The sequence below is a fragment of the Pelodiscus sinensis genome, chromosome 10, assembly GCF_049634645.1.
Source record: "Pelodiscus sinensis isolate JC-2024 chromosome 10, ASM4963464v1, whole genome shotgun sequence".
NCBI classification, from domain to species: Eukaryota; Metazoa; Chordata; order Testudines; family Trionychidae; genus Pelodiscus; species Pelodiscus sinensis.
The window spans coordinates 1,262,904-1,286,157 of record NC_134720.1 but is presented as its reverse complement, the minus strand read 5'-3'; the positions used below and the strand labels follow the sequence as shown (position 1 = coordinate 1,286,157).

The 23,254-nt window shown below is 52.3% G+C and overlaps 1 protein-coding gene across 12 annotated transcripts in view; it reads right to left on the bottom strand.

Moving 5' to 3' along the window:
* Window positions 1–23,254, bottom strand: part of EPHB1 (EPH receptor B1) — a 321,566-nt gene that overhangs the window by 139,749 nt on the left and 158,563 nt on the right. For 11 of the 12 annotated variants that reach the window (XM_075937229.1, XM_075937227.1, XM_075937234.1 and 8 more), the window contains one exon: window positions 8,566–9,247. In XM_075937229.1, coding sequence (XP_075793344.1) covers window positions 8,566–9,247 — 682 coding nt within the window. Of the gene's footprint in view, window positions 1–6,512; window positions 7,215–8,565; window positions 9,248–23,254 lie in introns of those variants that run through there. The other variant, XM_075937235.1, reaches the window with a different exon arrangement.

Below are 23,254 nucleotides of genomic sequence, written 5' to 3'. Positions count from 1 at the left end.
CTGCTCAGGTTGACGAAGGCTTTGCACAGATGTTGGAATCCACGGCCCTCCAGGGAGTCTGCAGAGAGCAGACTGGGCTGGATGTGCGGACGGTTCTGCTCGGTGTAGAAGGCTTGATTCTGCTCCCAGTTACACCAGCAGGTACCAGGAGCAAGCCCCTTTGCCCCCAACACGCCAGCCCGGGGAGCTGAGGTGCTCCAGAGAGAGAAGAAAGAAGCGTGTTGTGCCACGGCCAGGGAATTCATTGTGACCCAGTTACGTTTTGCTCCCTGGTTGGGTTGTCTGCTCTCTGGGTCCAAAGGGTAAGTAATCTGCAACAGAGGCTACACCCATTTACACCAGCCGAGGATCGCGGGCGGAGCAGGGGAAAATGGGAGCGAGCTGCCAGAGTCACAATTTGGTCCCAGGACTGCCCCTCAGAACAGGCATGCTCAGTTAAACTCTGTCCCTCTGGCTTTCCCTGCAAGGAGACACAATCCACACAAACTGTTCGTGGGACGGCAAGCTGTTCGTGGCTCAGGATCCCAGGTTGTGCAGAAACAGACGTGGCCTATGGCGCAGATGAGCTGTGAAGACCCCGAAGTCCAAGCCGAGAACACCCCTCAGGCTGGGGCACCTTCCTGAGAAAAGTGAGACTCCCAGATTCCCCACATCCGCTAGGAGTGCTCTCACCATTGGGCCAAAAATTATAAAGGCAGCTGCTGCCAAGGATGTTAAAATGCGTGTAATTAAGTAACCATCAGCAGTTACGCTGTTACACGCGTGGCGGTGGGTGGCTCCGAGAACTGGTGCGTAGGAGAGCCGGCTTTTTAAGTCAGCTGCCTGCGCGTCCCAGAAGCCTGCGTATAACTGTGAACGTTAAACGATGAGCCGTTAACTGTGTACACGGTTACACTTTCACACCCTGAGTTGCTGCATCCACCTCTTGTTCCATTCTGAATGGTCCATTTCTGCCAGCTCAGGCTCTGCAGGCAAGATGGGCAGAGGAATGCTAGGATTATGGATGACAGCACTGCCTACGTCCAACGGTAGAAAGCTGGGCTTGTCCTCCCATTACGCTATTGCACCGTAATTAATCCACCTCTCCAAGAGGCGGTAGCTATGTTGACACAACACTGTCCACACGAGGGGTTAGATCAGTACAAACGACGTCGACTTCACACACCCCATGCAACACAGTTAAACCGATATAACTCTGTGGTGTAGACCAGGCCCTAGACACTGAGTGAATTTGACCCAGAAGATATAGGTGCTGAAAGAGTTTAGGCACAGCCGTGCAACAGTGCCTATATCTAGGGCCCACGTCCCCTTCATGGATTTCAGCCTCTCTCGTGTAAAATGGGATCCTAGCACTTCCTGGCCTCCTGGGGTACTGTAAGCCTTGCCACATTAAAGACTGCGAGGTGCGCAGATACCATGGTGTGGGGCCAGAGAAGTATTGTAGTCAGTTTCATTGTTAGGCTGAATTAATCATCACATGCACAAACGGAAAAGATAAAAGGAAACCAATATTCGACACCTGGACAGTTCTTAGTGTCTCTAATCTCTTGCAATTAGAGTCATTGTAGTGGTCTGCCAGTAGTAATAGGAGTTACAGTGTTTTCAAAGGGAAATGTTAGTCTCGTATTGACAGTGCTCCTTTAACCAATTGGACAAAGTGAGCTTGCATAGTTCATCCCGTGCTCCAGAGTCGACAGAGGGCTGTGCAGGGAGTAGGGTACATAATTCCAAGTTCATAGTGATGTCAGCAAGCTACGCGAGCGCAGCTAACTCAAACGTTTCGGGAGAACTGCACTTTACATGGGCAGCATCTCTACCTGGACTTCTGATGAGCTGCGAAACATACATATTTCTAGAAGCCACTGACTAGAATTGAGGAAAGAAATGTCCCCCTCCCCATCGATTATTTTTTAAGTGCACCGTTGTGGGGGAGAGAAATCATATTTTTGCTTATTTTTCAATTCAAACTTTTTGCCAAAATTGGAGGTTATTTTTTGCAAGTAGAAAAATATTTTTCCATGAAAAGATGCTATTTTTGTTTAAAAAATGGCATTCTCTCCAGGCATTGCTTTAAAGTCAGTTTCCCCTGGAAGGTGCATCTCTAAATTATTTTCACTGAGAAAGACAATTGATGTTTTCCATCAATAAGAACAACATTTTGTTCTGGATCAAATCGGTGACGTGCGTATATGAAGAAGCTATTCCCAGGGACACCTCCCTGTGTCTTGAGTGAGCATCCTGAGTAAACATCACAAAAATACCAAAAAGATGAGTGAGATGAAAGACCGTGAACAGACGCACACAAATGCAGAGTGTGACCTGGAATGTCTCTTTACTGTAAGCATTACATCCCCCGATCTTCCCCTCTGCAGAACACAATTAAATCTTCTACGCAGATTAGGCCTTCTTAATAATTCCATCCTTTTTAAGATCTCCAGATCACAGGAAAACTCTGCCCAAATGTACAGAATCATATTTACCATCACATTATTTCCACTTGCACTGAAGAACATAAGATGGAAAGCAGTTTTTTCATGGTGAAAAACTGAATTTTTGCCTGGATGAAAAACTAAAAGAACACCAAAGCCAGTTATATTTGCTGTACCTCTTTGGGATTTTTTGAATCACAGCACTTTTAAAACAGGAAGAATTCATAAAGGAAAATCCTAGCATTCAGTAACTAAATTGCTGTAAAGGGTTAAACCCAGAATAGTGGGTATCCTAGAAGTGTTGGCAGGAAGCAGGAGAGCCAATGGGAAGACACTGGGAGAGATTTGAAATGAAACAAGTTTTAGCTTCAGTTTTCCTTGTGTGAGAGAGTCAGAGCAGGAGCTGGGAGAAAAAATGGACCAAAGAGAAATAAGGCACAGATTTCCCAGCAATATTCATGTCTAAGGAAACAAACCTAAGCTTTGGAGCAGGAGATGTAAGTAGAACAGGAAATGTTTAGTTAGACGCAATCTGATTATTTTCTTTGTTTTTAGTTTGGTTAAACTCTTTGTCAACCTCCACGCACAATGTAATTGAAACTGAATCCCAGGGAAACAATTCTCTGTGCTTTAATCTATTTGTTTTAGTTGTTCCGTAACACTTAGCAACTAAGTATGCTTTACCAAATGTATCTTCTTTGTTTTGCTAATAAACTCACCTTTTTTAAATTATAATCTAATTCCTGTGTCCTAGAAGGCAGAAAGTTCTATGTCCATGTGCCTGAACCGAAGGTCAGCTATCAAGCAATTACGGTTTGGTTCCAAGTTCTCCCCTAGCTTTCAAGTTCCCAAGCACTTCTTCCTAGCTTCAAGGGGTTTTTGTACAGGCAGTCCTCGGGTTACGTACAAGATAGGGACTGTAGGTTTGTTCTTAAGTTGAATCTGTATGTAAGTCGGAACTGGCGTCCAGATTCAGCCGCTGCTGAAACTGATCAGTTTCAACAGTGGCTGAATCTGGACGCCAGTTCTGACTTACATACAGATTCAACTTAAGAACCCCAGGCATCCCCAAGTCATCTGCTGCTGAAACTGATCAGCGGCTGATTCCAGGAAGCCCGGGGCAGGGGCTTCCTGTAGTCAGCCACTGGTCAGTTTCAGCAGCGGCTGACTTGGGGACGCCTGGGGCAGAGCAGCTGGGGTGCTGCTGGGTTGGTCCAGTAGTGCCGCCGCTCCTCGGCGCTACTGGACCAACCCAGCAGCACCCCAGCTGCTCTGCCCCAGGCGTCCTGATTCAGCCGCTGCTGAAACTGACCAGCAGTGGCTGAATCAGGACACCTGGGGCAGAGCAGCTGGGGTGCTGCCGGGTTGGTCCAGTAGCGCCCAGAGCAGTGCTACGGGACCAACCGGCAGCGCCCCAGCTGCCGTACCACAGGCGTCCGGAGCAAAGCCGCGGAGCACAGGGGCAGCGGGACAGCCCAGATGCGCCATGGCTGTCCTGCTGCCCTCGGGCTCCGCAACTTTGCTCTGCTTTGCTCCCCATCTCCCTGGTCTGCAGACCAGGGGGACGGGGAGCAAAGCAGAGCAAAGCCAAGGAGCACGCGGGCAGCGGACAGACACGTCTGGGCTGTCCGCTGCCCGCATGCTCTGCCGCTTTGCTTCCTCTCCCTGGTCTGCTGGAGACCAGGGAGACGGGCCCCGTTCGTAACTGCGGATCCGACATAAGTCGGATCCGCGTAACCTGGGGACTGCCTGTATTTGGGTGGTGGCAGCGTACCACCAAGCTCAAGAAGCCTGTAACTGTGGGGAGTTTTTAAACAGAAGCCTTTTGTGGCAAGGTATTTTAAGGTCTCTTGTGGGCCCTCATCTTCTGCACTCAAAATGTCAGAATAGGAAACAGCCTTGATACATGTGCACACAAGTGTCTACAAAGCTTGAGTCCCAGCTTTGTCTTTCTTGTCTACCCAAGGCCATACTCTGGCTGGACCTCTAGTCTGCTCATAGAACCAGCTAGTGGATGAATAATCTACTGCAAGTATATATACCCCTAACATGCTGTGGCAGGTATCCCTGCCCTTCTAGGATGCCATCTGATATACTGGGATGCCACTGAGCCCTCCTGTTCTACCAGCTGGAGCTGCTTTACGCTGTCCTGCTGAGGCAGGCCACCTCAAGCCTCCTCCAGTGCACACTCAGGTGGGCACACACCCAGCTGCAGAAAATCAGACACTGAAATCAGCTCTGCATGAGAAGACTGCAACTACGGAATTGCCCATCACTCACGTGACACCCCTTCTGGAGTATAAACCCAAAATTGTACTGTCTTGCGCTGCAGTGAGAACTGCGCAGCATTAAGCTCATCAAATTTCCTCCTCTCTCAGTGTGGAGGAAGATATGCTCTGCTTTCTGCCCTCCCCCTCCTAGCTACGAACTGGTTTTAGGGAAAACAAAACCAAGTTATTAATAACTACAAGATAGATTTCAAGTGATAAGGGATAGCAAACAAATCAAAGCAAATTATCCAGTAAATAAAAAAGCACAATATAAAGCTTAGATACTAAAGAAACTAGTTACAAGCAGTAATTTTTCACCCTAAATTTTGTGTTAAGCAAATTGCAGAGTTTCCTAACAGCCAGCTGCTCTTGCCTGAAGCTTAAAACTCCAGGTATCTCTCTCACTGGCCAGATACCTTTTTCAGCCTGTGCTCAGTCTTCTCTGTCCCCCACTCTTTTGTTTTTTAGATGCTCTCAGCAGTTCTCTGGGGCGGGGGGGATTCAGTGAAGAATAAACTTTGATTAGCTCACTTCCCTACCTTAAATAGGTTTGGCACATGGGGGAAGCTTTTGGTGACTTGTGTGGAAAAGTACCGGTATGGTCATCATGGAGTCCAGTACCAGGTGACATAATCACATGACCCTGCTGTGTCAAAGCAGCCACCAGTCAGTGGTGGTTTGTAGCATCTGAGGAAGCTTCTCAGGAAGGTGGGAGATTAGCATCTCCAGAGACCTACTGTTCCCGCTAACGTTCACTGACATGTTCCCAGCTAACCAGCCAGGGTGACTGCATTAGAACACTATTTCTATAACAAATATGGGCTATAGAGTTACACATGCCCAGTACTGCCACCATCAAAAGTCATGTCCACCTCCTGTCCCCCCACAGCCTCCAAGAGTGTCTGACATTTAGGGTACGTCTACACGCCACGCTTATTTCGGAATAAGCTATTCTAAAAGAAATACTCCAAAATAGCTTATTTCGAAATTGCGCGTCTACACTACAGGGAAGCCTCAAAATTAGTCTGAGGCAGGCTCCCCAAATATGGACGCGCTATCTTGATTTAGAGCCCAAAGAGGCGCTGGGGAGAAACTGATTGGCCCTGGGGAGAAGCTATTTCGAAATAGCAGCAGTGGAGCATCCACACTACAGCCATTCCGAAATTGCTACTTCAGAATTCTGCCCCCTGCAGGGGCTCCTGCAGCTGCCTGATGGCAAGAGCCCTCCACCTTCTCCCCAACCCTCGACATGCTAACGCATTCCTTCTATATCTGCCTCTCCCGCAGCCTAACCAGTACTTATGCACCACCCCAGCCCCCCCATCAAATTTACCTCCCCATACACCCATTGGCCCCTTGTCAGCAATCCTGTCTCTGCTCCTCCCGCAGATCCAAAGCTGCTTCCCCGACCTAGCCTGGCAAGCATGCAGACAGGAAGGGGGGAGCAGAGAACAGACTGGCCCATTTCTCGCAAAAGGGGAGGGAAGAGGAACTCCTGGGCTTTTTCTGCTTTCTGTCTCCCCCCTGCCCCTCCTATGGACTTTTTCCTCCTCCAGCACTTAGCAGTGGCTCCTAGGGTGGGAGAGGGCATTCTGCCTCCCTTCCTCAGCAGCTGTGATTGGCTGGTCTACTCCAGGAAAGTGAAAAAGTGGGGAAGGCAGCCACTCAAAGTCAGCTATCGCCCTGGGGAAGTACAAAAATGTGAGCGCTGGAGCTGTTAGCATCCCGATGCAACTAGCACCAGTGCACCCCTCCCCCCAAGATGAAATCCCAAGAGCTGGCAATCCCGCACACTCTACGTGGAGTAGTCCCCCACACCCTCATTAGAACACACCTACAGGCCTCAGGGGCCCAAGTCACACAGTTCCTAGGCGGGCTCTGGCGAGCAAGCAGGCGGCACGAGGAGCTTAGTGCCCGCCTTGATGGGAGCCAACCGCAGCTTCCAGCCAGCCACAACCGACTTTAGCATAATGGAGAGTTGTAACGGAAACGTCTGAATCTCTAGGCTTGATGGCATGAGGGCTTCCCAAGGGCCAACACTTCCAAATGCGTTGCCTCCTCCCCCAAAATGAACTGCGCTAAAGAACTGGGGAGGGAAGAATGTGAGCAAACCTGCAGAAAAAGCAGAGTACAATTTGGGAAATATTAACACCAACCTCTAGAAGAGGACATCAAAGAAGCAAGCGTGATTTCCGGAGGTCTAAAACCAACCCCGCAGAGGACTCCGGTGGGCGGTATCAAATTGACAGGCTGGATGGCAGACTCCCTCCTCCCCCCCAAAAAAGAGAAAGGTTCCAATTAACGAGAAGAATCAGAGTGCTGTTCCCAGAGTTTCACTTAACTCAGAACCCATCACGGATTGTTCTGGGTCCTGCCGCTTCGCTCAGGAAATAATGAGAGAGATGAAAGAGGCCCAGGCAGCTAATGCAGTCCCGCGCAGCCCCTTTGAAGCGAGGAAATCACAAACATCGCTCCGGAGAGTTTTCTGTTCATGTGGCAGCTGTTGCATACGCTCCTTCAAGAGAAAGACGTGCTGTTTGATTTCCTTTAGCGCAGCCCCTGCCGGAGCACTAACACACACTCATCAGCGACACGTGCAAGGTGTTTTAGAACAACAACAAGATGGAGCAAGTTGACAGACACCGTTGAGTAGGTCCAGTCTTCAATCAGACCTGCCTTAACAATTTGGATCTCAACTGTTTTCCATTCTCAGGCCAGATCTACACTAAAAGAGAAGGTTGAATCAAGATACGCAACTCCAGCTACATTAATTAGGTAGCTGGAGTCGACATATCTTGATTCAAGTTTCCCTGTCATCCCCACAGCAGGCCAACTGGATAAAATGCTCCAGTCAGCTTCTTTCACTCCTCGCAGGAGTACCGGCCACCGACAGGGGTACCCTTTGAGTTTGATTTAGCGAGTCTTAATGGAACTCACTAAATCAAACTCCGGAAGATCGATCGCGGCAGCGTCCATCTTCCGTTTAGTGAAAGCCTGGCCTCAGTCCATCATTCTTACTCCATGGGAGAGAATTAAGAAAACAAACTATTGCTGCTATTGTTTGGTCAATCACATTCCACCCTTCCCACGGGATCTGCGGCAGGATTTTGAGCAAAGCCCTTGGTGATTACAACCGTGCTGACATCCCTGCCAGTGCTGGACAAACAAGGCAGTCAAGGCCAAAGGGCAGCGTGCACCTCTCTTGCAGCCTGATCCAAAGACCATCGCAGTAGAGAGGCATCTTCCCAGAGACGTTCTGGGGCTGGGTTCCGACGGCACCCCGGGGTGCAACTGGTTTGCCAGACGGAAACTGCTGAACGTGCACAGTGCAAGTAACTTGTTTCAAGCTCCCGCCCAGGCATCAAAAGCCGAATAAAAACAAGTGCCATTGGAAACCCCTCTACAGCTTTAAAATGAACCTCAAAAACCGGCCAACGTTCTGTTTTGTAGCTGGAAATTTCCTCACCGAACGTGCTGTCCTGCCCACTTGGGACGACTCCCCTGAACACCTCCCCCAAGGCAGAGCGCTGCTGTCAGAAACACACCAGTGCCGATGTCAGTTCAGCCAAAGGACACACCCACAGCCTTGCATTCACCTTACCCCTAAAGATTCCCAAAGAGTTAACTTCAGCGCATTCCACTCAACCCCCTAGGCGAACCCCGAATTAAAACCCGATAGCTCTTTGCCTTGACGAGGGAGGGGAAAAGATATAAGCCACATTTACCAGCTGTCGAGCGAGCCGCCTGCTCAATTTCCCCTTGCCACATGGCCACCAAGGACTAGACGCATACCGGCTGCCCCACTTGAGCACGTGCAAATACACTAGCACACACAAAGTCAATACCCAAGCCGGGCAGCGCCTTACCTTTGCAGGCCACGTTGTTCTCCGCCTCGTAACCGGCCTTGCACGTGCAGCGGCCAATGGGAACCATCCACTCCCCGTCGCCATTGCAGTACAGCTTGATGGGCACATCCACCTCCTCGGCATTGGGAATGCAGGTGCCACGAGCAATCACCAGAGAGGTGCTCTCCGCCCCAGTCATGGTCTCTGGGAAGATGGCAAAGTTCTGCACCACGCTCGGGCACTTCTTGAAGAAGACCCTGACCGAGAGCAATGACATGCAGGCCCCATAGTCCTGGAAGGCGAGGTAAAAGCCATTGCGGGTGAGGGGTCCAAAGCTCCGCACCTCCGTGTTCACCTTCATCAACCGACCCCCAAAGTCCACCTGGGAGAAGCTCTCGTCAGCCGCAATGGTGTCCACTTTGAGGTAGGGCGCCTCCGTCCAGAAGGCCGACTTCTTGGTGGCAATGACGGAGTCTGTCTCGTAGTAGTACAGGTTGAAGGTCTCCTTGCAGGAGCCGGGGACGTTGGGGAGGCTGCTGCAGTCCCGCACGGTGAAGCGCATCTCGGTGTAGATGCGGTGGGCGCCGCGCCGGTTTATGAAGGTGGTGAGGAGCCAGTTGTTCTGATTGGGTTCGAAGACGTTGCACACCTGGTAGGTACGGATGGTGTTGAGGTTCTCGTCGTAGCCACTGACTTCTTCCCACTGGACAGAAGGAACAAAGGAGAGGAAACAGGCAGTGAGAAGGGTGCAGTGAGGGCGCTTCCCCCTACCAGCCCAGGAACCACCGCTACGCGCAGGGAGCTAGTGATTCTGGCTTCCGCCTCTGGAAACATGAGAGAAAATCACGATTAAGGCTCAGGGCCAATGGAGCCGGCGAACACATGCAAACCCGCAGAGGGAGAGAAGCTGCCCCCGTCACACATGCACCCTCGGGTTCAGTAACACTTTCCCCATTTGTAACAAAAACTAACAGTCAGGGCACTTTTCATCGTTGGCTTTCCAAGCCTTTCACAAAGGTGGCTGGTGTCACTGTCCCCATGTTACAGCTCGGGAAGTGCCGTGATGTGCCCAAGCTCACACCGCAGGCTAGTGGCAGGATGAGAAGAGCAACCCACGCTGCCCTCGTCCCCATTCCTCTTCCCAACACCTCAAGATGATGCAATGCCGCATCTCCCTCTCCCGCCTTCGAGTCAACGCCCCAGTGCCTGGCAAAGCGGAGGAGCTATTTGAACCATGGACAGGCAGCGCTAAGTGGAGAAAACTTTCAGAAATCTTGCTCAGACTGGGGCTCTCAGTCAGCGGTTCTCAGCCTGAGGAAACTTCCCGGGGCTCTGCGGACAGCTGGCTGATTCCACAAGGCTGCTCTCTTCCTTGTTCCCAGCTGCTCAGCCAAAGCCCCTACATAAAACGCCTTTTCCGTGGGAGCGATTGCTCCAGCAGCCTCAGGGATGTGACTTGAGCACAAACAGAAGGGGCGATGATCCACACACTCAGGAGTGAAAGGGTAAGTGGTACATGAGCATATTTCTCTATTAAGATGCAGTCAGCTGGTAAGAAAGTGAGCGACCCCATGCCGTAGGCAGGGCTATCAGTGTCTCGCGCTCAGGAGTAACAAAATCGGCAAACCAGAGGTTGGGAATGCAGATTTGCAATTGGATTCAGGAGAGCACCTCAGTGTGAAACTGGCTGCGATTTCAACTAAGGAGCAGCAGCTAAATGTGAATGGCTGTGACGATCTGAGAGTCCTACAGCCAGATTTATAACTACCTCGTCCCTCCAGCGTACCACGGCTGCGTTTACAGTCTCTTTGCTAGCATCAGCCTCAGTCACGCAGCAGCCCCGATGTGCTATGGGGGAGCCGATGCCGAATTCCTAGGAGCGCCAGCGGCACACGGCTACACACGCAATGTGCTTGTCTGTACAATGTAAACTGCTTGATGGCCCTTAGAGGGGCGGGCGTTACCATGCTGAGCGGGAAGCCGGAGTTTGTACAACCGGAAACTCAGAATCGGTTTCCTTCTGCTTCCCTTTACACTATCAGAGAAATCATTTTTTCCATATCTGCACTAGTAAACTGCAGCCTGTGCGTAACACCCGGAGCAGCATGTATTCGCACAAGATCTTGACAGAATGTACACAGCCGCAGGGGACTGCGGGCAATTTTACCCCAGTGCAAACGGTGCTCAAGCTGCCGAGAGCTAACAGGATCACGGCCGGAGGGGGCTTGGCTGCATTGCGACTAACTGTTGTTAACCAAACATGCGACAGATGGTGACAAACAAGCTCACCTGGACGCATCTTCTCTCCCGTCAGCCTCTCCCCGAATACACCAGGCGAGCAGTAAAGAGACGCTACGCTGCATTCGACAAGGTGTGATTTTGACAGGACCCAGGATTCCCTCGTTATCGTTACAAGACACAGATGAAGGGTACTTGAGGTCACTCCGCCTTACTGGCTTGGTGGGGCTTTCCGTTCTATTTGGGGGCTTGGCATCACCGACCAGAATCCAATTCATTTCAGAAGCTTGTCTGTCTATCTGGTAGCAACTACTGGGCCCTGAGTTTTTTTGCCCTATGCAAACTCCCCGTGGAACGTCCTGTCTTTCTAATGTGTCATCACTGGACATCACCAATTACCCGGTTTGCATGCTTGGCATAGGCCTCTCATTCTTGATGCCAAACTGCGGTTCTAACTCCATTTCCATAGACGACTCTCGAACCCCACTTCCCAGTTGCGTGGATCCTGAGCGGCGCTGCAAAATCCGACGTGGACAGGGAACCCCCCAAATCCATGGGGATTTGCTCACCCCGAGGATGTTGACTAGGCTAAATACACCGAGTGCCACCAAGAATCAGTCAGGTACACCACACGGGCAGCAGCCCATGAGCAAGTCCCAAGGGCTGCCTAGCACAGACACCCTCACTGTCACTCTCTGAGGAGCCCTTCGAATTCCAGCACTCCCTGCACTGGTGAACTAGCCAGGTCAGCAAGGAAGAATGGCTGGGAGGCATCAGGAGAGTAGGGCTGCCGGAATACCGGGGTGTGGCAGAGAAAATGGGCTGGCTTAGCACCATAAGGCTGGCTTAAAACTAGCCAAGAGGCAAGGTCATACAATCCTAGAACTGGCAGGGCCCACAAGAGGTCATCGAGTCCAGTCCCCTGCCCTCACGGCAGGACCAAGCACCATCTAGATCATAGACGTCTATCCGACCTGCTCTTAAATATCTCCCAAGATGGAGATTCCACAACCCCCCTAGGCAATTTTTTCCAGTGTTTATCCTGACAGGCAGGAAGTTTTTCCTAATGTCCAACCTAAACCTCCCTTGCTGCAATTTAACTCCATTGCTTATTGTCCTAACCTCAGAGGCCAAAGAGAATAATTTTTCTCCCTCCTCCTTGTAACACTCTTTTAGATACTTGAAAACCATTATCATGTCCCCTCTCAGTCTTCTCCTTTCCAAACTAAACAAGCCCAATTCTTTCAGTCTTCCCTCATAGCTCATGTTCTCTAGATCTTTCATCATTCTTGTTGCTCTTCTCTGGATTTTCTCCAATTTCTCCACATCTTTCCTGAAATGTGGCACCCAGAGCTGGACACAACATTCCAACTGAGGCGTTATCGGCGCAGTGTAGAGGGGAAGAATGACTTTTCATGTCTTGCTCACAATGCTCCTGTGGCTATGTCTAGACCGCAAGCCTCTTTCGAAAAAGCCTCTTTCAAAAAAGCGTGTCTAGACTATAAGCAGTACTTTCGAAAAAGCAAGCCACTTTTTTGAAAGAGCGCACGCAGGCAGTCTGGATGTTCTCTTTCGAAAAAGCTCAGTTTGCATTACATGGCGCCTTTTTCCAAAAGTGCACTTTTGAAAAAAAAAAAAAGGCGTTATTCCTCGTAAAACGAGGTTTTCCGCAGTCAAAGAAACTGCCGCGTTCTTTCGATTTACTTTTGAAAGAACACGGCAGCAGTCTGGACGCAGGGAAAGTTTTTCGAAAAAAGGCCACTTTTAAAAAAAAAAAACCCTGCAGTCTAGACACACCCTGTGAGTGCAGCCCAGAAGGATGTTTGCTTTTTCTGCAACAGCCTCATGCTGTTGACTCCGACTGACTCAGTTCCCAGAGCGGGAATTGCTCAAATCGATGGGTGGGCAGAGGTGGGCTCCATTCGGGAGGGGGGGCTGCAGATTCCGCAAGGTGGGGCAGGGCTCAGAGCAGGTGGGTGTGGAGAAGGGGACTAATGCACGGTTCCTGTGCAGGGGCAAATTCAAACGAGAAGGCGAGTTCCCATCACACATTCCTGCAGCTCCTTAGGCCTAGATGAGAAGCAAGCTTCCCTCCCCTTGCAGAGGCCACTCACCTGCAGGGCCTGTGCGTGGCGATGGCTGCTCAGGAGCCGGTCACTGCCTGGGGTGGAGGGGGACATGACCCTGCCTCTCCCGCCCCATCCAAGGAGCAGCTGCAGCAGAGGTGAGAGGCACATTCCCTCAGGTGCTCTTCCTAGCGTAGGTCAGCTCTGCGGGGCCCCCATGCAGGGCCCTGGCTAAATGCCCCTAGAGCAAGGGTTCCCAACCTGGGGTACGCACACCCACAGGGGGTATGAGACACTTGTCAAGGGGGTACGGGGAATATTTGGTAAATAACTAGATTATCCTAATTGAAATATTCCCAAAGTAGTCATGTTAGTGAAAAAAAGTTGTGGATTCTAAAGTCTAGAATTTATTTCCTTCCTTTTTGAATAGGGAGTACGGGAAGGTTTACTAAAAGCCAAGGGGGTAGGGGACCGAAAAAGGTTGGGAACCCCTGCCCTAGAGGGCGCCCTCGTGTCTGGAGAGGTCTCTGCCCGCGCACTGAGCAATGCACCGAAACCAAAGAGGAAGACGATCAAGCCGCGTTTCCAGCTTGTTTTTCCAGCCCTCGCAAGGCCGGGTGGGCTGGGCTCAGCTCTGCTCCTCGCAGGACAGAAGCCCGGGGCGAACCCAGCCGGGAATGGGGCCTCCAATTCTGCCAAGCCCCTGGCGCGTGAGAGCAGCAGGGAGGGCCTCCGGGAATCCGGGGCAGGAAGAATGTGCTTCTCGCATGCCGCTGCGTGTGCTGGGGAATTTGCTTCTCCAGTAAAGCCGCAGGCCCAGGCCGTGGCTGAATCCCCCCGGCCCTGCGAATGGCGCCTGTTCACACGCCTGGCGGGGCCAAGGAGGGAGCAGGCAGGCCTGAGAAACTCCATCAGTAAGAAGCCCCTAAGAGTGCCTGGAGCCTCCATTCCCCTCGGCTCTTCCAGGCCTGGCAGCAGGCCCAGAGCAGCCCCGGCTCCCACCTGGGGGTGGCCCCGCAGCCTTTGCCACAGCCGGGGCTGCTGCCGCCACTAGCCCAGCCGCACACGCGGTGTCTGGACAAGATCCCTGTAGATAACTTCCAGAGCGCTGGGGATGAAGACGATGCTCTTCCCAGTCTCTAGGGAGCTGTACAGCCCTTCCAGCTGAGAGACTTACAGAGAGTACAGCGGGCTGTTCCACCTCTGACCCCCTTCGCCCGTCCTCCCCCTCCCTGGGGCCCACTCCACAACAGCAACAGGAGCAGCACATGGCAAAGAACCGGCAAGGAGGGAGCGTGGCTGGTAACCATAGCAGCAGGAGCCCCGCCAGGCAGCTGTCATTATCCGGAGGGCTCCTACATGTGATTATCCAGAGCTGTCAGCTGAATGCAGGCTGCCACTCCTGCCCTGCATGGATCCCAGAGGAACAAGGCCAGGGGGTGGCTAGCAGCTGATTCCGGGCTCGGGAGGTGTTTCCCCTTTGTCAGGGAGCGAGGGGAAAGTGCACAGTTTGCTGCATTCCTCACTCTGGCTGGGGAGCGCAGGGGGCAGACCAACCTGGACCTGCCCCAAGCAGGGAACACACGCCCTCTGCCTGCTGCAGCTGCAGCAGCCATGGAGAGATGGCTCTCCCCTGACCCCAGGCTGCTGTGGTGATAGAGTGCTGGGGTTGGCCTTTCTCCCTGGGGCAGCCTGCCCCCCTGCCCTCCAGCCCGCCCCAGGGCAACGATTTAAAGTAGTCCTGGACATTTTCATACTTTCCAAAAATCAACTGTGTTAAGGACCCGAGCAACAGCAAGTAAATCTTCTAGTTAGAAACAAAGTAGCCTTCTGGGGTACGTCTAGACGACAGGCTTTTGTTGACAGAAGTTTTGTCGACAGATACTGTTCACAAAGCTTCTGTCAACAAAGAGCGTCTAGACGACATCCAGTTGTCAACAAAGCAAGCCGCTTTGTTGACATGAGAGTGTAGACGCAAAAGACAGCGTAGATGCAATAACGCCTTCTGTTGACAGAACTCTGTCGACAAAAGGCGTTATTCCTCATAGAATGAGGTTTACTGCCGTCAACAAAACTGCCGAGTTCTGTCTACGTTATGTCGACAGAACTCAGCAACAGTGTAGTTTTGTCAACAAAAGTCCACTTTTGTCAACAAAACCCTGTAGTCTAGACACACCCCTGGTGTGAACTACGGCTACGGTTCTTGTGCAATGTGCTCATGTGGCGATGCTGCAAATAACTCACAGCCCTGCATAAAACACCTAAAGTCGGGGCCACTGGAACGTTAGCCTGTTGCTATCGTGTGAGCACGGACCACAAGTATCATGTTGCTTTTGCGCTTATTACAGCGGATCTTTGGCTCGTTCATGCAACAGAAAAAATATAGATGAGAAAAGCGCAAGTGAAAACCAAAGAAACGGAAACTGCTTTCAGTGAAGCAGCCCTGTGCACGTATATACATCTACGTGTGTGTGTGCAGGCCATGTGCTGCTCCAGATACAAAGGGGGGTGCAATCCAAAAAACTATCTGCTCTGTTTACTCTGTGCAGTCTCTCCTCTCTCTAGCCCCTGTCTGCGTATCACATCTGTAAGTCTATCCATATGTTTGCCTCTGTAGCTCAGATTTACCTATCCACTTGTTCTGTCTTTTGTCTGCATGTGAGTATCTGTTTACCATCCGCTTACTTATCTGTCTACATCTCTCCTGTCAGTCTGTCTGGGGGATTTCAGTAACAAACTCTGTTTCATGTCAATAACTTCTTTCCAGGGTTGAGTTGTGCAGGGAAGTTGTGGCAGCCGAGGGAAGGCACTTCTATTAACCCCGTCACAAAACACACAGAGAAGTGGATGTTCCATGGGACCCAAACGGTGGCAAATTGAAAAGGATACGTGGAAATACCAGTTCGCCTCTGAGGGTCGCTGCCACAAGGGCCGCTCCGAAGCCAAGAGCGCAGCAAGTTTCAAAAAAGGGTTTGAACGCTCGGATGGGCAAGCCAAGAAAGAAACAGGAACCCAGGGTTTTCGAAGGGATATCAGTCCCCCTGCTCAGAGGTATACCTCGGCCCCGCTCAGAGACAGGTTATTCCCTAAGTTGTCGAGGAAAAAAAGGCGCCCAGATGAGTTTGCTTGAGAAAAAAAAAGCAGCCCCCCAGAGTTGTTACACACAAAAAAAAAACCCCTTTAAGAAACTCCGTTAAAGGCTTTGTTTGGCCACATCAGGCTCCCGTCGGCCGCTGCCATCTTGAAGACGCCATTTTGAATGGCTACGCCAGAGTGCTCCCCTGCCCCAGTAAGCCCAGGGAGCTGGGGGCTGTTTTCAGGGGTGCGGGGGCGACTTCACGGGGTGCAGGAGAGGCTTTGTGAGCTGCACTTTCGGGGGGAGGGGGAAGCCTCATGCAGCTCGTGAGCCACAGATTGGCCACGGCTGCTGTTGGTGATGGAGACCACTTCAAGGCTGAGGGTGCCACAGCACCCCAAGATCCAGCCCCTGTGATGCCATGGATCTGAGATCTGTCCCAGTCTTGCTGCATCATTGCCTGCGTTCTTCACCAGCTTTCTTCTGGCTTTTCCAAACAGAACAGGCTCAACTGGGACGTGGCTTTTTCCAGGTTGCCAGGTGATGATGCCCCACAAGCCTGAATCCCAGAAGTTTAAATCACCCCCACACACACTCTCCCCCAGGGCTTCAAGGGCCCACAATCCAAGGGAACCATTTTTAAAGGATAACCAGCCACCCAACTGCATGAGGAACATCAGCAATGCCTCTTCTAGCAGCACCTGCTCACGCTCCTTGCCTTTCCTCTTGGTTCTCAGCTGGACAGGCCAAATGGGAGCCATTTTTGTCCCAGCTGATCTTTACCATAGCTGAGAGAAAGGGTGGAATGGATTTCCATTTTCTGTTGAACTTCTTTTTACATGGAAAATGGGGCTTTGACCAAATGCAGGTCTTCATGGGAAGTAGCTGCTTTCCTTGAACATATTCAGTTTTTCCATTTGCAAGCTTACAATCTAAAAACCTAACGCAAGCGGCTTGCCACAATATAGCTGTCTTCAACAGGTCTTAGCCACGCAACTTAGATTTGCATCGAGAAAGTTGGTTCTTGGTTATCTGACAGTGAAGATTTTGTTTTTGTAGTTTTGAAGCTTTGGGTGAAATCAAAGGAAACCATTTTTGGCAAGATTTTCTGGTGCAAAACAGGCCGTTTTCAAGCCTGTGAGTAGACGTAGGGTGAGATCAGAGCCTCAGCTGAAATCATGGGCAAAACTCCCATTGATTTCTAGGGGACAATAATTTCATCCATCGAGCCTAGTGGCCAGACTGTGAGAAAGGGCTGTAGCTGTGTGCATGGGCTATGAAGTAATCAATATATATATATTTTGGAGCTTTGTGTGTCTGTCTGTGAATCCATCTGTCTGTCTATCTCGAAGTGGGTTTGTTCAACTCTTCCTAAACAGTAAGAGCTATGACCACCAAATTCGGGATGCAGCTTCCTCTTATCCTAACTTAAAGCAAGGCCGGGGGTTGGTTGTTCCAGGATAATGGGATGTGCCTGGAATGGGACTGTTTTCCACAACATGAAAAGGGAGGGGCCTGAGCAGAGGGATGTGATTCCCACCAGCCACCACCGGCTGCAGCGAGCGCACGGCAGAGCTATCCTGCAGTGACCACTGGGGGCAGCCTCACCACAAGGGAGTGGCCGGCTGGGGATGGGGCTCTGCCATCATGTCTGCCAATGGCCCAGGTAAGTGAGCCCCCTGCCCCAAACCGCTACTCCCCACTGCCAAACCGGGGGTGGGGGAAAGCCGTGACCAGTCCCATCGCCGCTCCCCAGTGCCACTAGAATCCTGAGCATAGCCAGCTGATTCAGCTCCCCATTTCTGTCCCTAGGCCAGGCCCAGGGAATGCCGGCAGGAGCCTGCATGGGGGAGTACCAGCTGGAGGCCTGTGCGCACCACCACCTTCCCCTCCCCCATCCCAGCTAGGCACGGCCCCTCTGCCCATCCCGGGCCTGAAGAGTGCTGGCCGGAGGCTGCCCTGCTCCCACCCCAAGGCCAGTCCCAGGCAACGCTGGGTAAGTCAAGGCAATATCATTTACAATATTCTGAGTAACTCTTATCTGAATACATTTCATTACTGCTGTGCCGACATCCAGAACCTGCACTAGCCCGGAAATTGCACAACTCTGCTTTAGACATATTTATTGAGAGCTGTTAAGCTGAACAAAAGACTGAGATTATGCTCTTACAAGAGGCTACTTAAAGAACACTGCTTAAATGCTCAAGGAGGCTTGGAAGCAAGAGGGAAGCACTCGCTGGCCACAAGACTGGAGTGACCATTGCCCCATTCTGGGCCATACAGATGGTCCCTCTCTCCGGGGGTCAGAGCTTTCTTGGAACACTGGGGCCGGTTTCCTTGCACACTACACAAAAGGATCCTGAAAAATCCAACGGGCTTCCGCACGGAGCTACACGCATCATTGAAGGCATGGGAAAATACCTTCCGGGGAGAGACCAAAGGCACGCGCCCGCGTTGCTTTGTCAAAGAAAAGGTTAAAATAGTAACTCGAGCGCTGTCTGCAAGTTCCTCACCACAAAGCGCTCTCTGATCTCGCAGAGGAAGGCAGAACACGATCCCACACTTAAGATGCTGAGGCGAGACAAACTCAGACTAGAAATAAGGCACAAATGTTTAATAAAGACGGTAGGTAACGGCTGGGCGTCGCAGTAGCATGGGATCTCGTTCTAAAAGACGGGCTCTAGCTCAGGGAAAAACCCTGGGCCGAGGGCCAACGCCATTGGGTGAGGCTCTGGGGCCTGTTTCATGCTTGAGGGCAGATAGGCTTACAGCCAGGCCTGACCAACGAGCGTGCAGGGTGCCAGGCAGCACGCTGAGCCGCACAGCTCCCGGGCGGCAGTGCGGAGCCCTGAATACGCAGAGCCGTGGAGCCCTGAATGCACGGGGCCCAAGATGACCACCTCACTCGCCTTGCCCAAGGGCCGGGCCTGCTTACGGCCTTTGAATCTGTGAATCTGAGACATCGTGAATCTGAGGTGCTAACAGAGCAGGCTGCCTCCCGCCTGAGAAGAGGGTTTGTGTCACCATGCTGCATTTCATTATGCACCCATCTGTACCCGCCCCCCGAGGGCTTCCGCGTTCCCCATGCAGGAGGGGCTCATGCCAGCAGCCTTTCGGCTGGTGTTCCTGGCAGCGTTTTGGTAATTTGTTGGTTTGGGCTACGTGGAGCTGGATTTTCACAAGTGCTCAGCTCCTGAATAGGCACCAAAACAAGGGCGAGGGCTTCCCCCGAGGGCGCCCACGCTGAGGGCTTCCCCCGAGGCACTTTCCCAAAACCCAAGTCAAGGCCCTTGTTCTGGTGCCTCAATAGGAGCAGGGCAGTTTTGAGGCCTGGGCGCTGGGACACTCAGAAAAAATGACCTCTGACCCCAGGAAGGGCAAACTGAGACGCGAGTGTTACAAGGGCACAAGTGAAGGGACTGCGACATGCCGGTGGAGAAAGGCAGCAGGAACCCACATGGTAACCACATCTCTGTGCAACCACCTCAGCGCCCAGCAGTCAAACACAATTTGACTCTGTTGGGACTGAAAACTTCCACCCAGATCAAACACAGCGGAGTGGCGCTCACTGGGTTTTTCACTCCCACAATGGCCTCTCCTCCTCTATTTTCATAGCTTTGCCGTAGCCATCCATCTTGCCATCCACCCACTGGCCTGCCTCTGTGTCACCTCTCCTGCAGTCTCCAGTTCGCCATAACCCTCTAGCTATCCATCTATTATACCCAGATATTAAACTGCAGCCAGTCTTCCTAACTGATCTTCCCACCCCCACCCCCCTTTCTGTCCCAGTCTTTGTCTATCACTTTCTCTGTCAGGGGAATGTGAGTCAGGTTATTTTATGCTTCCATTCCTCAAAGGCTGGTATTGTATCAGAAAGATGTTTTAAGTGCCTCGGGGTGTTTTGTTCCTCATTACTTCATAAAAGTGACATTAATAGCCAGGGAAGAGCACTGCTGAGTGCAATTACGGATGATGTTCCAGGTATGAAAGCTGTTGTGAGCCTGCTAATGTTTCCTAATTACAAGCCTTTTGGTGGAAAGTGAAAGGGAGAGAGGATGGAGACCAGTGACGGAACTGACGGGCATACCTGGAAGGGGGAAGGAAGTTCAGAGAATGGCCTGTAGGTAGAATAACTGTCCCTTTCCTGGCACCTGAGGGCCAGCTCTACGTCATGCTACCTGTGCAGCTGGGAGAGAATTGTGGGTTTCAAGCCCGATACCCACCATGCACCAGGCCAACGAAGACCCGGGCCAGAAGAACGCCGTGGCACAGTCGTCCCGGGGAACGACGGGGAGTGGGTTCATGTGGCAAACGTTCGGGCGGCAGGTCCCCAGTAAAGGGCTGAGAGCTGTGATGAGGTGCCCACACGGCGCTAGGCCTGCCCACGGAGAACTGGGCCCTGTGCCCCTGTGTCAACGCACTTGTGGGACTGAAACGCCACCGATCTCTCGCTCACGCCGGCACCAGTCAGAAGTGAATCGCCTCCCAGGTCCTCGCCTCCAAGCACCACTCACGGGTCAGATCCCAGCATCACAGCCATTGGGCTATCAGCCACAGCACCACCACGTTGGCTAGAACGCCAGCGCCGCTCTCCGACCCCGCCCACCCAGTGCCCTGGCGACCCCGCTGTGGGCAGCAGGAACCAGGTTGGACTGCTCAGCTGGAAGAACGGATGGACTCTAGGTAAATGCTGCTGAAAGCCAGCCAGTTGACAGAAAGGTATTTGCTCGGGGCGGCTAAGGCCACTGCGGAATAGGCAGGACAGAAGATTACATGGCAGAGACTGATCCACCCACACGGCTTTCACCAATGCTGGGCCCACTACAATTAGAAGGATCTTTAGAAGAGACATAACCCACGGGGGAGGGGACAGTGAGTTTCTCCATTTCCTTAGTGGGAGGAAGGGGAGAAAACGATGCCACTTCCCACCATGCTCCTGGACTCTGGAGGTGGGGCGGCGTGCTGTCCTGACCCTTGGTGATGCCGGAAGGGTCCCTGAGGAGGGGCACAGGCCTTCCCTGCTCCTTTGAGCAAGTTTCTCATCCTTCGCGCGTGACCCCGTAAACGTGCTGCTGCCTTGTGTGTGTTTCCATGGGCTGCTGGTAGAAAGGCGACAGGAAACAGTCTCGCTCTGTCTCCCCATCTACCCTGGCTGGAGTGGGCCCGTAGATTTCGTCAGGAGAGAACGCGCAGGTCCGTGCCTGATCCGGTTAAGAAAATCTCCCAGGCCCTCAGGCCGCTGAGAGAGGGCGGGCTCAGATGGACAGGCAGCCATCACCCAGAATTAGCCACTGATGAGGCCTGAGCGGGGCCCTTCTCTCCCACGAGGGAAAGCTTGCCACAAGATCTGTGGCCCAGGAAGCGCGCTCACCTCGTGTCTGCGCTCTGCAACGTCAAGGCAGACCAGCTAGCTCAGAGTTCTCCAGGTTCTGCTTCTATTTGCCTCCGTTTTAAGCCTCCCTCTCGCCCAATTTGCAGAATTGTCGGCCAGGGCGCCATTTCAAGGGCACAGGGGGGCAGCCGCCAAGAGTGAGAGGAATGCGTTGAGTTCAAGCTCTTCCCCCTCCCCCCTTAGCAGCTGGGGCACGGGATGGAAAGCTAGCCACGCCACGGAGCGCATGGCTGCTGCCCCCCTACGGGCCCGAAATGGTGCTCTTGGCTGTCGGATGCCCAGCACACCGCACAAAGTCACAGCCTTTGACACCTCGCTGCCAGCAGCGGCAGTCACTTCCGCCTCCTTCCTTAGGGCCAAGCCAACCGTCCTTGTCGATTGCACCTCTGCAGGAAACCGTCATCTTCTGTGTGTCTGCCACAAGAGAGCACAAGGCAACAGCGACCATGCAAAACCCACAGGGAGATTTATTTGGGCAGCAGCTTCCATGGGCAAAGACTCCCTGCAACAGATTCATCTGACCAAGAGGGTCTCTGCCCACCCTAGTGTTTGCCCAATAAATCGGTTAATCTCTTAGGTGCCACAGGCTCCTCGTTGTGTTTGCAGCTACAGACTAACCCGGCAACCCCTCTGAGACTTATCTCCCATGGGTATCACTGGAGTCTTGCTTGGTCCTATGGTTCGGGTCGGAGCTCGAAGCTGGTTTGCTGGGGTTGGGGGGGCTGCTGGATAGACCCACTCCGTGCTGATTGCGTCCTCTGTGGCTGGGTGTGGGGCCATGAGAGAGTTTTTCTAGACTGAATTCCAACATTTCTCTCTTCAGTGCCTGGCCTCCTTCATTACCGGAGCAGCTCCTGGCCAGGAGCTTCTAGCAATGGTACCACCCTCCAGCTCTCTCAGGCACGTTCAGGAGAAAGAGCTTCTCCATATTTTACCTGGTAAGACCTGGCGCGTGGAGAGACAGCTGCCCGTCATCCCAGCAACGGGCAGCAGTTCTGCGGTTTTCTCCTCACTGGCACGTTTGACTTCCCGACAGCTCCAGGGCTAGAAGAAAGGGAGGAAACCACCTCTCTCTCGTACATAAAGCTCCTTCCTTGCTCCCAGGCTCTGCTTTAATAGCTGGGCCTACCCGCCTAGCCCAAGCGTGAGTTTAACTGTAACAAGTGAGCGAAGGGTTATAAAAACGTCAAGACAACCTATAAAAAGTGGCGCAGTTCAGCCTCTTACGGGAGACAAAGAGGCTGAACTAGTCTCAGCAAAAAGCCCGGCTGATGCTCAAGGACTATGTTAAGGAATATGCGTCTGGCAGGGGTGAGTGCAGGAGTGGGAATCCATGGACAAAAGATGAACAAAATGAGGGAATGAACTCATCTGCCTGTTGCTCCCTTTTGGCGTTCTTAAAAAACAAGGCAGGGTGGAGGGACGGAGTTAACCAAAGCAGCAGTTAGTCAACAGCCAGGCTGGGGGAGAGGCTGGTAGGACCACATCTTGGGGTTTTCTAGTACTGAGGTTTCATGTAAGAGGTAACACCAGAGACCGAAGCTGGATTTTCTCCCTGGGCGGGTCTTTTCCCCCCCCTCTTGTGCATGTTTGTCTTCTGGGGGACAGGACTGGACTTAACAAAAGCAGAAAACGCCTGCCCGTTTCAATACACTAACTCTTCCCCCCAGAAGGCTATTTCTTACCTTCACAGAGACTCCGCAATAAAGGGGGGGGTTTGCTCTACAGACTCTCCACCGCCAGCCTTATGTCAGACGTTACCTTTCAGCTGGCTTTGCTTCCTTGCGTTTCATGGGCTCTCTGGCCTCTTCCTGCTAAGCCCCGTTCAATGGCGCTTACAGGACAGGTTAGCTCTTTGGGTCTTGGTAGCCCATCTAATCAACACAACAGGCCCTGGAAGCCGGAGACACTCCGTTCCGAGGGGTCCGAGAAGGAAGG